This window comes from Protopterus annectens, chromosome 8.part1 (assembly GCF_019279795.1).
Source record: "Protopterus annectens isolate FY-2018-M chromosome 8.part1, PAN1.0, whole genome shotgun sequence".
Lineage (NCBI taxonomy): Eukaryota > Metazoa > Chordata > Ceratodontiformes > Protopteridae > Protopterus > Protopterus annectens.
Genome location: NC_056742.1, coordinates 151,145,609 through 151,158,857, shown reverse-complemented (window position 1 = coordinate 151,158,857; position 13,249 = coordinate 151,145,609). Strand labels below are relative to the sequence as shown.

Sequence of the window (13,249 nt, the reverse complement as noted above, 5' to 3'; positions counted from 1 at the left end):
TATTCAGTCTTACACCCAGAAAGCACATGTCCTGAGAGGGTACTAGACTGGACTTTATTTCGTTCACAGAATACCCCAGGCATCTTAGCACTGCTATCACATATTCCAAATGATGAAGAAGCTCGTGCCTTCCTTGAGCCAGAATCAGGCAATCGTCCAAATAAGGATAGATCTGTATTCCTTTTAGCCTGAAGAAAGCTATCACTGGAGCCAGAACTTTCGTGAACACTCTGGGCGCAGTAGATAAGCCAAAGGGCAATGCAGAGAACTGATAGTGAGAAGTCCCAGCTCGAAAACGCAGATACTTCCTGCAACTTAGTCTGATAGGAACATGAAGGTAAGCCTCCTTGAGATCCAAAGTTACCATCCAATGATCTTTGCCCAGCAGAGGTAAAAGCTGCTGTAACGTCAACATTTTGAACTTGGGAATGTCCAGATAAGTGTTGAGGATAGATAAATCCAAAATTGGTCTCCACGTGTTCCCCTTCTTTGGTACTAGGAACAGGCGAGAATAAAATCCTAGGCCCACTTCTGGCATAGGGACCGGCTGTATGGCCCCTATTTGGAGTAACAGAGAAATTTGCTTGTGAGCCTCTATTCTTTGTTGAGGAGGAACGTCTGGCATGCCTTTGAAAGGAGGCAAGGTATGGAAATAAAACCTGTAACCGTGGTGTATGATATCCAATACCCATCTGTCTTGGGTAATTAAACTCCAATTTTCTTTGAAAAGTGCCAACCTTCCTCCCAAAGGTGCTGCCAGATGAGAAGGCTCTGGCAGCTGAAAAGGTAGGTCATTGGGTCTGTTTACGAAAGGACTGACCCCTGCCCTCACCTGAAGACTGTGCAGGAGAACTCCCTGTTCTAGGCCTGAAAGAGCCCTGAGCTCTGCCCCTACCACGTCTAGATCTACCCCTAGACTGGGAATCATAAGAAGGATACGTCCACCCCTTAGTAGGCCAATTTCTACTAAACTTTGGAGGTTGAACCTGCAAAAAATCTTTAACAGTCTGCATAGACTTAGCCTTGTCTTCTATTTTCTTTAAAACTGCCTCAACAGGAGAACCAAACAATACATCAGATTGTAAAGGAGCATCTAAAATCCTTGTTTTAACATGGTCAGATAAATTTTGATCCCTCAGCCAGGCGTGCCTGCGAAGAACTGACCCAGTGGCAGCCACCCTAGACGAGGCCTGTACAGCATCAAAACCACATTGCAAAGAATGCTTCCCCACCTGTTCAGAAACATGTACTAAATCTTGCAACTCTTTACAATCAATACCTTCCGCCAGAGCATCAACCTTAGACTTCAATTGTGAAAGGAGATAGTTTTGGTATTTCAACATGTGAAACTGGCAATTCAAAGCCCTCATAGCTAGAGTGGAAGAAGTATAAACTTTCTTTCCCCATCTATCCAAGGCCCTGGCCTCTTCATCTGCAGGAACCGGATTCTTGACAACAGAAGCCTTAACACCTTTAGGCCCCTGGCTAACAGTTTCTGGGTCTGCCCTAGGGCTCTTAAAAAGATACTTATGAGCTTCAGGCACCCTGTAATACCTATCCGGTTTAACAGGAGCAGGAGGCAAAGAATCAGGATTAAGAGAAGCCTCTGTAAAAACATCTTCCACTACATCCAAAACAGGAGGTATAGCCAAAGGCCTATGCTGGGGTAAAAACAAAAATTTCCTAAGCCTTTTCCTGGAATCAGAGAAGTCCTGACCTTCCCACTTAAAATGCTCCCTCATGGAATGAAGAGTTTCTGAAAAAGAAAAATCCTCAGGAGGAGAAGCAGAAGGAGTAGAATCATCCACATCAGAATCAGAATAAGGAGAGTACTCCTGCAAGTCTTCAGCCGAAGACTCTGAAACATCCGAAGCCTGCTCAAAACTCCCTAGCTCAGGCTCCACCCTAGGTCTCTTATCAGGAGGGGGCAAAGAACCCCTAATCAAAGTAATCAAATCTTCTGCCATTTTAAGCATATGCTTCTTGGGCACAGTTCCTGAAGAACTAGGGGTGACACCAACTGAAGCTAAACCTGGCCTGCCTCTGGGAGAAGCCTTGGAAACAGAAGGAGAGGGCCTAACCACCCTAGGCAGGGAGGGGAGAATAGTAACCTGAGAAGCCCCATCAGCCTGACCTGCCTCCTGAGAGGCCACATCCTGCAATAACAAAGTCTCTCCCTGGGATCCCAAAGAAACCTCCGGTGGAACCACCGGCTCCACCGACACCTCTAAAGAACCGGCGTCCGGGACGGACGGTTCTTCTAGCCTAGGCTTAACAGCTTTGTCCTTGCGCTTCTTCGAAGAAGCGGGCGTCGGAGCATCCGACGGCATTTTATAATTGCACCGCTTCCCGAAGACTAACCTGGCACAATCTAATCTTCTCTTTAGTGTGCACTTATTGAATCTAGCACAAGAGCGACACCCAACAACGTCGTGCTCAGGCCCTAAACAAGGAATACACAAAGTATGGTAGTCTCTATGCGGTATCTGTTTCCCACAAGAAATACAATTATTCACTTTTTCTGACATCCGGTAAACCACTGAGGCAAGAAAAAACTAAAATATTCCCCAACGGGGTACTTAGCCAACTTTGACTCGGTCTGAAACTCCGAAATCAAACAATTTCAGAACGCCAACCGGCACTTGCAACGCTGCTTCTGCATCGGACCATGCGGCAAAAAAAGACTGAGGATATGACGTCGGTCATGCGCATTTGCACCCTGACGTCCTGATGTCAGTCAAATGCGCCTTGACCGACGTCAGCCTTATACTTTGATATTCGGGCCGACCGAGGACAGCGGACTACCCAAGTGTAAGGACTGCAGCAATGTGAGATGAAGAACATCCTTGACCTTGTTCGTGAGTAGGTACCTTTTGAATAGCTTTCATGTCCATGAGATCTGAAATTTGTCTTTGTGCCTCTGCCCTTTGTGTGGCAGGTTTGGCATGCCTCATTTTTGGAAGGGTGTGAAAATGGAATCTGTAGCCTCTGTTTATAATGTCCAATCTCCAAAATGTGAAAGATTAACTGACCAGCTTGTAGACAGAGTTCTAGCAACTAACTGGCACTGTGATTCAGGAAATCAGTGGACATTAAATTCTCCAGGAATGTGGGATGGCACAAGCAAAATAGGCAGGGACTTCAGGACTACTTCATAAGAGGTCAAATTAGTTCTCTCAGCTTTGTAAATGGAAATGACACCGCTCTCCTACTTATGTTACCAACTTTCTAGAATTCAAAGGTGTAAATCAACTGGAATTCTCTCCAATTTTATAGAACTCTAGAATGAACACATACTGCCCCATATTTTCTTAGATATCAAAAGTATTTTCAGAAGTCTGTCTGTGAAAGGCCTTGGATACAATTTTTATCATGGGTTTTTCTAGAAATGACTTAGTCTCCCCCTGTCCCTCATAAATACTAAGCAAAAGCATTTAACACCCCTTTGTTTGTTCACTGTTTTACTCTGCACAACTCTCAGCATATCACTCAGCCTCATTTTAGTATTTCCAACACAACGGTGAGAGAGAGAGACTTTGTCAATGCACATCTTGGTCATTGTATTTGCTGAAAATGAGCATACAGCACCACACAATGGTCAAGTGCAGCAGTGACAGATACACTGGGTGACCATGAAAAGAAAGAGTGAATGCTGAACATGTCATCACACCTACTGCCGGGCTATGGAACACGTGAGCCATGATAATATCCCAATAATACACAATGCATCACTAAGCATGGCCTATACGTCTGATTGTAGCAATATTCAGACATGCTTGATACTGTCTATGCTAATTATATGCCCTCAAAAATCAGTGCAGTCATTACAAGTCTACAGGTTGCACAATGTTTTTCAGCATTGGGGGATATTGGCTCTTCAGTCACTACAACATCTCATGAGCAAGTGCTGCTATCAACCTGAGACCTGCAGGATTCTACTCAATTACAGCTCAGACTTCCTTCCCTTTGTTGCACTTTCCCCTTGCATGTACAAATTTTTAACTCCAGTCACACAACCTTTCTTCAATTGGGACACTGACTTTGCCAATTGCTACACCTACCTGTAGTGTACAGTTTTTTGATCCTTATGCCTTTTCCTTGTATTTAACTGCTTTATGCCCTTCTCAATTCTCACCTGCACCTAATTTCAGACTTCATTTAACCAGTATGCATCTGAATTGCTGCTCACTTTAAAGATTTCTTGGCAAGCATTTGTTTGACTAATCATGGAGATATCCCATCAGTCTTAAGCAAAAAAAATCACGATTAACAGTGTGCTTAAAATATTTAGGAAAAAATATATAATTGATTTCAAATGGTCTTAATTCATCTATTCTACAGCAGGAATGATAAATAGAACAAAATGTAGGTTATTCCAAAACATACATAAAAGAATGGTTAAGAAAATCGTGGAGTCTTCTTTCATCCCAAAACTATGAATTACAGAATTTTACTTACCCATTTTATTTAACTTTGTGCCAACTTCTGGAAGACCGCAGTACACCACATCTCCTAATGCCTCCTAGGAATAAAACACAATTTAACTTGTCTTGCAAATGTCTCCTAAAGATAGACACCAACACTGCATCTGTGTAACCAGCATAATTAATACTTACACTAAACAGCATAACCTGAAGGGTTCACATTGTTCACTCCTTCAGTGGCTTGTCTGAATACAGTGAATGTAGGCAAATGTGCCATGAAGAACAAAGTTAAAGAAAACTAAGATTTGCAGCATATACAAGTAATAAATCTAACCAGCTGAACCTTTAATTTGCCAGAGAAGAATCTCTGCAATGGGTAGAAGCCTGGGTACTCACTTCAGGTCTCTTCCTACTTGGTATTTCACATTTTCAGATCTCAAGCTGCCATGCATGGTTTGTACAATATCAGTGCCTATGGCAGACTGTCACTGCATTACAGGTAAAGGGCAGTACCATGTTCTATAATCCATAGTTCCTTATACTATTCAGAGGAAGCACCTGTAAGCAAAGAAAAAAAATAGAACAAGCATACAGAACTATAAAATGTGGAACATTCACAGCTGAAGGTTACAGCTGCGTATCTAATCTTGCCACAACAGATGTTCAAATGATCACTTCTAAAGTAGCCTAAGCTATATAGGTTATAACCTACATAGGATACAACAGCCAGCTTTCAAAGCTTCATAGCCCTTTTCACACATCCAAAACTGTCAGACAGCACAAGCTGATCTGACTAAAAGACGCATCTGGGCGCCAAGCCTATCGGGGCTTTCATGCCAACAGAGAGGGAAGCTAAGCTCTGAAAGGGCATTGCTAGGAAAAGAAAAATCATTATGTCCACATCCAGTCACATAAAACTTTCCAAAAATCAAGAAGGAATTAGGGAGCGGCTACTGCAGCAGTGATCACTTGAGAGGCTACTGCTATGCTAAGATTACAGCTTACCATGTTTTTCATATTGATCGCTGTTGCAGTAGCCTAAGCTGCATGGGTAGATTACCATCATTTAATACTGACAGGTGGAAGGGGAGGGTCCAGGAGCTCCTGGAGAATAGTCCTAGCAAAGCCTGTTCTAGACTTGGAAAAGGAATCTAGTTTATAGTGTGCTTTGTAAAAGTATGCAAAGAGAACCAAATTACTGCTTCTAGAATACTGCTAGAGTCCCACCTTTCTAAAAAGCCAAAGAAAAATCCAAGGCCATGGTAGCATGTGCCTTGACCCTGTCTAGAATACACAACCATTTAGAAATACTCTGCTTCTACACAAAGGTTCTCCCTTCTTACCTTAACGAGAAATGAACAAAATGATAGCAAATTCTGAAAGATCTTTTCACAATATACCAGTGCTGTCTGTGGACATCCAATGTATGAAGTATGTTTTACCCGTCATTTTCAGGTTCTGGAAAGAAAATGAGATGACAGTTTGGCTTAAAGTAGACTTGGATACCACTTTAAGAATAACAGGAGGGTTAGTTCTCAAAGAAACCTCATCTTTGTGAAAAACAAGATAAGGTTGACCCATCATATGCCCATGCAACTCGCAGAAGTCAGAGCGATCAGCAAAGCTGCTTTCATGTTTCCATGTTAAAAATCTCAAAGTCGGCTAGATGAGCTGGTTTAACTGCAGCAAGTGTTAGCTTCTTTCATAAAATTAAGGACCCAAAGAGGAGTCCCCTGTGGACTTCTAAGATGGCTGCACATTGAGCAACAGCTTAATTATAGCTCTCACAGTCACAAAACAGGAACTCACGAGGGGGGGGGGGGGCAGTGGACTTGTTTTTTGGGCTACAGTCCAGTAACTGGCTAGCAAGTGCACTGTCTGGATGCCAGGAAAAAAATAGAGGCCCTGAAGGAAAATCAGCTACAAATGAAGAAAAAACTAACTGGGAAAAGTACTACAGCTGTTCAGCAAAAAGCAGTACAAGCTCCAGACATGACCTCCAGTAACCTAGAGGAAAGTACAAGACAATTGCACACAGACTTGGTTAAAATAAAAAACACTGATGGAGTATATCAACTCAAACAAAAAGGCTGGAAAAAATGGAAGAAGCTTTCAAAAGATATTCTGATGAGGTTACAAAACTACAAAAATCAGGTCGTCAAAATGAAGAAAAGGCTGGTTGAATATGAGACTGCTGAAAATAGCCGCCATAACAGCACGGACTGGAAATACATAAAATGTTTTATTACGATTCTGGTACCTCTGCCTTCGCCTTCACATGGAATAATTCACATTCTCAAACACAGTCTTATATGAACCACCCAACATTTCATTAATTGAAATCAAAAATTAAATCCCTCACCGAACCTCCATGCTCTTCATGGAAATGGCTAGCCACTGGACTATCGAGCCTTAAATTTCTAATGTCTCCTAGATGCTCTAGTATTCCTAATTTGACCTTACGCTTGGTTTGTCCCAAATACCATTTTTGTACTGGACAATTGCACCCAATAGCATAGATTATCCTAAAGGAATTACAATCAAAATGATCTATAGCATTATACAAAATGCCATTGATCCTAGTGCCATCTAGATTCCTAATTTTATTACATACTTTGCATCTACCACATGCATGTGTTAGCCATGTTAGCCATCTTTTTCCTTCTGCCTCTATTTCTAACTAACTCCTTTAGATTTTGAAACCTACCACAAGAAAAAAAAATCACTTCCTTAGGAATAATATTTCTCAAGTTGTCATTTATTTCCATGAAGAGCATGGAGGTTCGGCGAGAGATTTAATTTTTAGTGTTACAGCCAAACCCTATGGGGGGGGGGGGGGCAAACAGCAATTTTCAAAGGAGGTTATTAAATATGGAATCAAAATATATTAACTTTAATACTCTCTATCCTAATGGTATGAATTTGGAAATATGAAAAGAATGAATGGATGTTTTAGAAGAATTATTTTGATATATACTAATTAAGTGTATAAGTAATTTTATACGTAATAAAATATAGTATAAGGTATAAATGCTTTTTGTAAATGTGATTTAGATTTTACAAATATGGCTTTAAAATTTTGGAGCAATATTAATTGATTTCAATTAATGAAATATTGGGTGGTTCATATAAGACTGTTTGAGAATGTGAATTATTCCATGTGAAGGCAAAGGCCGAGGTACCAGAATCGTAATAAAACATTTTATTTATTTCCAGTCCGTGCTGTTATTTCCGTTACTGTGAAGTTTTAGTTTATATTGAATATGAGACTGCTCAAAAAGAGGTTTCAAAAAATAATAGAATTAGAGGACATGGCATGTAGGGAAAAACAGAGAAGCTGGAAGGAACCGACTGCATTAATTATATGAAATCACAAATAAGCAACTGGACTGGCATTCCACAGCATGAGTTAATTGAAGGGGCACATGTTATGTATGCTGCAAGTTAGCTATGAGAAAGCAACCTAGACCTTTAATAGTAAAGATGCAATCCCACCAGCAAGAAGACTTGATGTCTGACAAAACTGTGGCAGAAAGGCAAAGTACTAAATGTGGGAGACAGTACAGTGCTTCTGGAGAATGACTATTTATTGTACACCAGGCAGAAGAGTAAATGCATACCACTATTCAGGGAATGCTGAGAAGCAGGAGTGAGATTCAAACTGCTGTACTCGGCTATAATTAAAATATTCTTCCCTGGAGAGACAAATTAATTTTTGGATGAAGTACATGCTAATGAGGAAATACAAAAGTTTGTTCAACAAAAAAGTGAGCTGTGGAACAGGAGATTCTGCTTCTGGTTCCTCTGGTAATAAAGACCGCAGAGAAACTGTGCCAGTAAAACCTTTCGCAGTCTTTGGACCAGAATTACTTGAGAAGGAAGGCAGCAGGGGAACTGACTAGAAGTATTTCGAGTATGTTGGAAATGAAGCAGAGGCAGGGTTTGAGAGATGGAGATGAGCAGGAATAAAACCAATAACTTGGAAAATAACAGATGTGGCATTACAAAGCAATTATAATACTTGTTAAACATGACAAAGAATAGCTGTGTAAAATCTTACCATAATCATAGATGGGCTTCCCTTCCATGTTGCAGTATTCTAACGTGGGATCCTCCGCCTCTGGCAACCCAAATGTCCGGCTCGTATACATAAGTTTAGCCTGGCTGCTGTAAGGTGAATGGGACGTCACATGCAGGGACCATAAACCATGGGCCATAATTGTGATGTCCGCATGCGCAGACCTCAGAAATGAATGCCACGTCGGGCAACAGTCTAAGCTGAAAGGATGCCATCTAGGAAAGGGAAAAGGACCTGCATGGGGGGGGGGGGGGAGGGATAGGAATACTGCAACATGGAAGAGGATGACGTACCGTTATGAAAGAGGAGGACATCTACAGTTATAGCAAGATTTTACACAACTAGTCTACGTCCTCCTATTCTCATGTTGCAGCATTCTAACATGTGTGAGAGTATCAAAGCTCAATCTATGATATAGGAGGATGAAGAGGATACAGTCTCCAGGAAACCATGGAGAATGGCTTTAGCAAACACTGCTCTAGCCCTAGAGATGCAGTCCAATTTACAATGGTTTAGTGAAAGTGTGGACTGAAGACCATGTATTTACTTCCAAAATGGTGGCTGTATCTAGTCCTTTGAAGAATGCTCCTGATGAGGCTACAGCTCTGGTTGAGTGGGCTCTCTGTGTAGGGTAACTGTTTTCCATGGAAGGAGTAGCAGAAAAATATAACTTTGGAAATCCATGAAGAAATAGTTTGCTTGGATACAGCTTTCCCCAGAGCACTCGGTGAAAGGATACAAACGGTTCAACTTCCTGATATCCTTAGTGTTATCTAGGTAGAATCCAAGTTGGCCTTAGTCTTATCTAGGCAGAATCAAAGTAGTCTGTGAACATCAAGGGAATGGAGCACTCTCACTGTCATTCTGTGGAGAAGGAAAGAAGGTGGACAAATGAATAATTTGGTTCAAGGATAGTTCATTGAACACTTTAGGCATGAGGGAGGGGTTTGTATGCAGGGAGACTACCCTTATGAAAAATTAGATAAAGCATTTTTCCAGGTACACATATTTAAGGTGGCTGATGCTGCTGGTTCAAATGGAGCAGTAGTGAGTTTCTCCAGAATAAAATTCAAATCCCAAGGAGGGGGAATGGGTTCTCTCTGTGGTCTGATGTGAAGGATACCTCTGAGAAACAGCTTCATCTCTAGTCTGAATAATAAAAGGTGGATTGAGAGGTAAGCAGGCTGAGATAGCGGACAAATGGACTTTGACCAAAGAGTATGTAAGTTCAGACTGGAGCTCTCACAAATAAGACCATACTAGAGGCACATCTGCCTGAAAGGGGTCTAGTTGCCTGTGAAGACACTAAGTGGAGAACCTTTTCCATTTGGATAAATTGGATCTTCTGGTAGTGGGTTTCCTAACCTCCTGCAGGACAGACCACACAAAGGTGTCTAAAGGGGATCAAAAGTTAATCACCCACAGGGTAAGTCATAGTTTGTAGGTGTGGATGGATAAGGGATCCCTTCCGTTGTGTGATGAGGTCCACCCTGTGAGGTAACTTGGGGCGATTGTCCTTGGCTAGTGACAAAAGAAGGGGGAAGCAGTACTGTATTTGCCAATAGGGAGTCACCAGCAAGATTTGTGGCTTGTCTTACTGAATCTTCAAGCAGGATTTTCTGCACAAGGGGGAAGGGGGAAATGCATAAAGAAGCATTCCCTTCTAGGGAATTGTGAAGGCGTCCACTCTCCAAGCTTGTTGGGAGGGGGACCTTGAGCAGAATAGCTGTAGTCATTTGTTCTGAGGGGAGGCAAATAGATCTGTTGTGTACCCCACTGGTGGACTATGTCCAGGAAAACATCGCTGTGCAACATCCATTTGTGACTTTGAGAAAGTAATCTGCCGAGGGCATCCTCCTGCTTATTCTGTGATGTAATGTAAACTGCCTGTAGTGTTACATTTGAGTGAGTAGCCAACTCCCATGCTTGGATAGCCAGTCTGCAGAGTAAGAAAGATCTGGACCCCCACTGTTTGTTGATGTACCGTACTACTGTGGTGTTATCTGTAAATATTTTGAGGGGACCTGGATGTACGAGGGGAAGGAATGCCTTTACAGCCAGAAGTGCAGTAATTTCCCTGATGAGTTTTTTTCCAAAGATAGGGGTCCCATTGGCTCTGCACTTTGAGTCCATTCATAGTGGGCCCCCCCCCATCCCAGATCTGATGCATCTGTGTACATCTGCTGAACTGCAGTGAGGGGTTGCAATAGGGGTCCTGGATTCAGATAAACTTGCTGAATTCACCACCTGATTTCTTTTAGACAGGGCAGGAATAGCACCTGAAAGTTTAGTGGATGGGCATACTATGACCAGACATTCTTCAAAGACCACTGAAACTTCATCATGTGTAGTCTGGCAAGCAGCAACATGGGCACAGTGGCTGCTATAAGATCTAGGAGGCGACGGAATTCCCAGGCTGACATGCAGCTCACTAGGAATAGATCTTGAAAGGAGCTGGTCAGAGAAGTGATCTTTTCTTGGGGAAGAAAGGCCTTCATCAAATCCGTCCTTATTTTGCAATCCAGAAAAATCTGGTCTTGGGAAGGAATAAGGGAGGATTTGTGTAGGTTGACTGTGAAATCCAGGCTACCTTGGAGAGAAATGGTGAACTGAAGGTGTCTTATAGCAGGATACTTTGCTCCTCTGCCTGTATCAGGAGGTCGTACACGTATGGGATATTTTGAATGCCTTTTGTTCTGCAAAAGACGACATGGGCGACATTTTGTAAACACGCTTGGTGCTGTAGACAAACCAAAGGCAAGGCAGTAAACTGATAGTGTGAAGGTAGCACAGCAAAACATAGGAATCTGTGAAAGGTTGGGTGGATAGCGATGTGAAGATATGCCTCCTTCAGGTCTAAAGTGTCCATGAAGGAAATGGGTGTCAAGAGTGGAAGAACAGCTTGAAGGGGCAGCATGCAAAAGGTGGGTATATGCAGAAGAGGGTTTAGAAGAGACCAGTCCAGGATGGGTCTCCATGGGACTTCCTTTCTGGGGACCAGGAAGAACCTGGAATAGAAGCTTTGGCTTTCCTGTCCTAGGGGGACCCTTTTTATTGTGCCCTGTAGAACCAGATCTTGGATCACTTGGAGGATGAGGTGGATCTGTTTTTTTTTTTTTTGAAGGGAGGGAAATACCTTTTGTGGCAGGTTTTTCCTTCCAAGTCACAAAATATCCTTTTTCCACAATTGATAGAACCCAGTAATCTGAGGTGATTTGTTGCCACAGGGAAAGACAGTGAGCCGGGGCAGAGAGAGGAAGATTGAATGGGGCGGGGGGGTTTAGACAGACAGTCACACAATGTTAGGCCTGCCACGAAAAGGTAGTCTTGCAACAGCTTGAGAAGACGCAGGCCTGGAAGAGGAAGGTTTCCTGACACCCTTCCTGGACTTGCAGATGGAAGGTGCAGAGGCCCTCCTGACAAAACTGGACTTAGCAGAGTAGTTTCTATGAAATTTAGGTAATGGTGAGACAGACATGCGAGAGTTCCTGCAGCTCCTTGCTTTTCTCCTGCAGACTTTTAAACAATTCTGCAGACTGCTTTCCAAAAACAAGTTTTTTTGTCAAGAGGGGTGCCCATAATCTTATTTCTGAAGTCAACTGGCAGAGGCTGTAGCCTGAGCCAGGAATACATACGCAGAACTGATGCAGCTGACTTTGCTGATGCTTCTACAGCATCACAGCTGCATTTTATGAAATGTCTGGTGACTTGTGCAACTAAAGATAGATTAGAGGCAACTTGAGATTTGGTAGGAGAATCTGGAATGGAAGACGGCAGATTCATGGCCTTACAGACTAGATCTACGGTCTATTTGACCATATGCATTTGGTAACGGATGGCTCCAAAAGCCAGTTGAAGAGATGCAACTCTTATCTAACCTGTCCATCACTTTACTATCTTTATCTGATGGCAGCAGGGAGGAAGAGGGCAGCTGCCTGGACTGTGACTGCTGAGACAGCAATAACAGCTGGGTCTGCCACAAGTGGTTTAATAAGACCTTTGAAATCATCAGAAACTCTGCAGAATCTGTCTGGTCTTTTAGGAGCAGGTGGCTGAGACTTGAGTCTTGGAAGCAGAGGTAAAAGTGTCCGAATATGCAGGGATTATAGAAGGAACAATAAGAGGGAGCGTATGAATCCATCTGCAGAAGCTCTGACATCTCTGTGTAGTCCCATTTAAAATATTCCGTCATTTTGGAAACAGTTTACCCAAAGGTGATGTCCTCAGGTAGGGAATCACATTCCAAGGAATCCTCATCAGGACAGCAGCATTCCGTGGGGGAAGCCAGCTATGAGGTATACGGGAGGGACTAATCTGAAGAGTCTTCCTCATGAGACTGCGGCTGTAGCAATAGGCCAGCAGAAGGCCTAGGGCTCAAGGCTGGAAGAACTGCAGGAGTCTGATTAGGTAGGCCTTAGGAGCATGAAGGCCAGAAAAAGTCTGGGAAAATGCCTGCCAATCAGGCATTACTTCTGAAGGAGACAACAGGTGCATAGATTTTGGTTTCATTTTTAGAGGAGGCATCTTAGATGTTAGCTGAGTAGGCAAAGGCATAGAGTCTGACGTCAGCCTAGGAGTAGAGGTGCCTTCCTCAGTAACACTAGCCATTTGGTGAACCTGGACCCCACCCCCACATCCGATGCCGACGTTATTGGTACCTCCGCAGATGTGCAGGCGGGAGAATAAAGGGCTGCGTCCGAAGTAGTACCTGCAAAAGCTGCCAAGCCTATTGGATGTACGTCAGCCC

General features: G+C 42.9%; 1 protein-coding gene across 1 annotated transcript in view; it reads right to left on the bottom strand.

The window, feature by feature from the left end:
• The window catches only part of GCSH (glycine cleavage system protein H), a gene marked incomplete in the record, with an annotated part of 617,075 nt that overhangs the window by 265,557 nt on the left and 338,269 nt on the right, over nucleotides 1-13,249 (bottom strand). Inside the window, 1 exon segment of the mRNA XM_044081794.1 lies at nucleotides 4,459-4,522. Coding sequence (XP_043937729.1) covers nucleotides 4,459-4,522 — 64 coding nt within the window.